Genomic DNA, 2,208 nt, shown 5'->3' on the forward strand with positions numbered 1-2,208 from the left:
TATATAGGAGACAGAACAAAAACTGGACTAATGAGCCGACAAGAAACAGGTGTGGATGTAAGCATCTAGAAGAAAGCCAAGGGAAAAGGATAAAAAACACAAGGGGGCAACAGAGAGTAACTTAAGAACAAAACACTGCTAGAAAACAAGTACAAATACAAAGAAACTAAAAATAAACTTAAACAGAGGGTAGAACACTGACATAGAGATTATTACATAGTTTATCTTGGGTTTGAAATGGATTTGGATTATATTTAATCACTGTCTTTCTTGTCCCTATTGGCTTTGCTCGGTTTTTATGTGATGATCTCATAACATAATTCCCTTTATACAAATCATCCATAATATAATTTTCAGACGCTTAATTCAACCATGATCTTACCTCTGGTCAGTCAATCTCACATTAACTTATTTTTATATCAGTAGGCCTTGTTACCCGATTTCTGGCGGGTTGAGTTTAACCAGCCAGTTGTTGAAGGCTTAACATGCAGTGGTAAAAGATTACTTATGCATCGCAGTAAAGAGTTAAAGTTTTGACCTTGTCTCTTGGCTCCTCCTTGCTGTAGCATTTATATGTTGTATTCCTGAGGTCTATATCTGTCAAAATCGTTGCCGTTTGTAGATGTTGGAACAATGAGCTAATAGATGTTTCACTGATAGATTAGACTATAGGAATCAAAGCCCCTATGTTGTTTGGTCAAACTGTGGATGTGTGTAAGGGATTCACTTTCACGTTTAAACAAAACTTTTTTATTTACAAAAACCAGATGGTGATCCTGAACATCTTTATGCTTTTCAATGCAGAAAATACAAAAATTATTGTCATTGGACCGAGGTCTCTGAAAAAGAAGCTGAATATTTAGTCACTTAATTTGGATGGAATTAATTTGACCTCAGATAATGCAAAGACAGATGTTTTGGTTCACTTTTCTTTTCTTTTTAATTCTCTAACAGCTTCCAAGAAACCAGCAATCAGGATGGTGCTTATTGGGAAATCTGGAACTGGAAAGAGTGCAGCAGGAAACACCATATTAGGGGAAAAGCTTTTTAAATCTCCACTCTCCCTGTCATCAGTAACATCCCCCTGTGAGAAGAAATACAGATGTTTTAATGATGAGACATTGGTTTTAATTGACACTCCAGGGCTGTTTTGTACTTCAAGATCAATAAGAGAAACACTGATAGAGATTGCAAAATGCATCAGCATGGCTGCTCCTGGACCTCACGTGTTCCTGGTTGTTCTCCAGCTGAATCGATTCACAGAAGACGAACAGAAGGCAGTGAAAATAATACAGACATGGTTTGGAAAAGAAGCTTCCAAATACACTATGGTTTTATTCACTCATGGAGACGTGCTGAAGGAGATGGGGGGTATAGAAACATTGGGGAGTTTAATTTTATATAGTGAAGCTCTGTCTCAGATTATTAAACAGTGCCAGGGACGTTACCATGTTTTTGACAATAAAGAGAAGAATCCAGCTCAAGTCAGAGAGCTGCTGGAGAAGATCAACAAAATGTTAACAGAAAATGGAGGAAGCTACTACACCAATGAAATGTTCAAAGAGGCAGAGGAAGCCAATAGAGAAGAAATGGAAAGACTTCTGAGAGAAGATCCAGGGATGGGGCCTGAATACGCAAGAGAACAAGCTGAGCACTACAACTCATTCATTCGGGCCTATCTAGCAGGAGCTGGTGGTGGAGCTATTGCTGGAGCTGCTGTTGGTGTGGGGGTTGGAGGGCCAGCAGGAGCTGCAGTAGGAGCTGTAGTAGGAGCTGCAGCTAGTGCTGGTGTAGCTGCAGCATCTAAAAAGGGTTCTTGCATTGTACAGTAATTACTAGGCCTGTTATTGAGAACAGATGGACAACATTAAAAATGGATCTGATTAATGAAACTCTAACAGTGCCAAAAGAATATTCATGTGTTGTTTTTGATCAAATCTAAATCTTAAATCATTAAATGTTTTATGTTTATCCTCCTTTGTAATTATTTCATTGTAAGAGCTCTTCAATTGATTAGTCTGAAAATAATTTATGTTGTTGTTTATATGAACTCATCAACAGATCAATAGTAGGTAATGAAGGGAAATTGTTGATTCAGTTATTTTAAGACATTCATCACCAGAGATGGGAAGTAACGAAGTACAAATACTTCGTTACTGTACTCAAGTAGATTTTTCTGATATTTTTACTTTACTTTACTACTTATTT

The 2,208-nt window shown here is 37.4% G+C and overlaps 1 protein-coding gene across 1 annotated transcript in view; it reads left to right on the forward strand.

The window, feature by feature from the left end:
• Positions 1-962: 962 nt before the first annotated feature.
• LOC107099802 overlaps positions 963-2,208 on the forward strand; it is a 5,034-nt gene continuing 3,788 nt past the window's right edge. Inside the window, exon 1 of the mRNA XM_015398069.1 lies at positions 963-1,823. Coding sequence (XP_015253555.1) covers positions 978-1,823 — 846 coding nt within the window. The 5' untranslated portion in view covers positions 963-977. The remainder of the gene's footprint in view (positions 1,824-2,208) is intronic.

The sequence above is a fragment of the Cyprinodon variegatus genome, unplaced genomic scaffold (assembly GCF_000732505.1).
Source record: "Cyprinodon variegatus isolate N-32 unplaced genomic scaffold, C_variegatus-1.0 Scaffold910, whole genome shotgun sequence".
Lineage (NCBI taxonomy): Eukaryota > Metazoa > Chordata > Actinopteri > Cyprinodontiformes > Cyprinodontidae > Cyprinodon > Cyprinodon variegatus.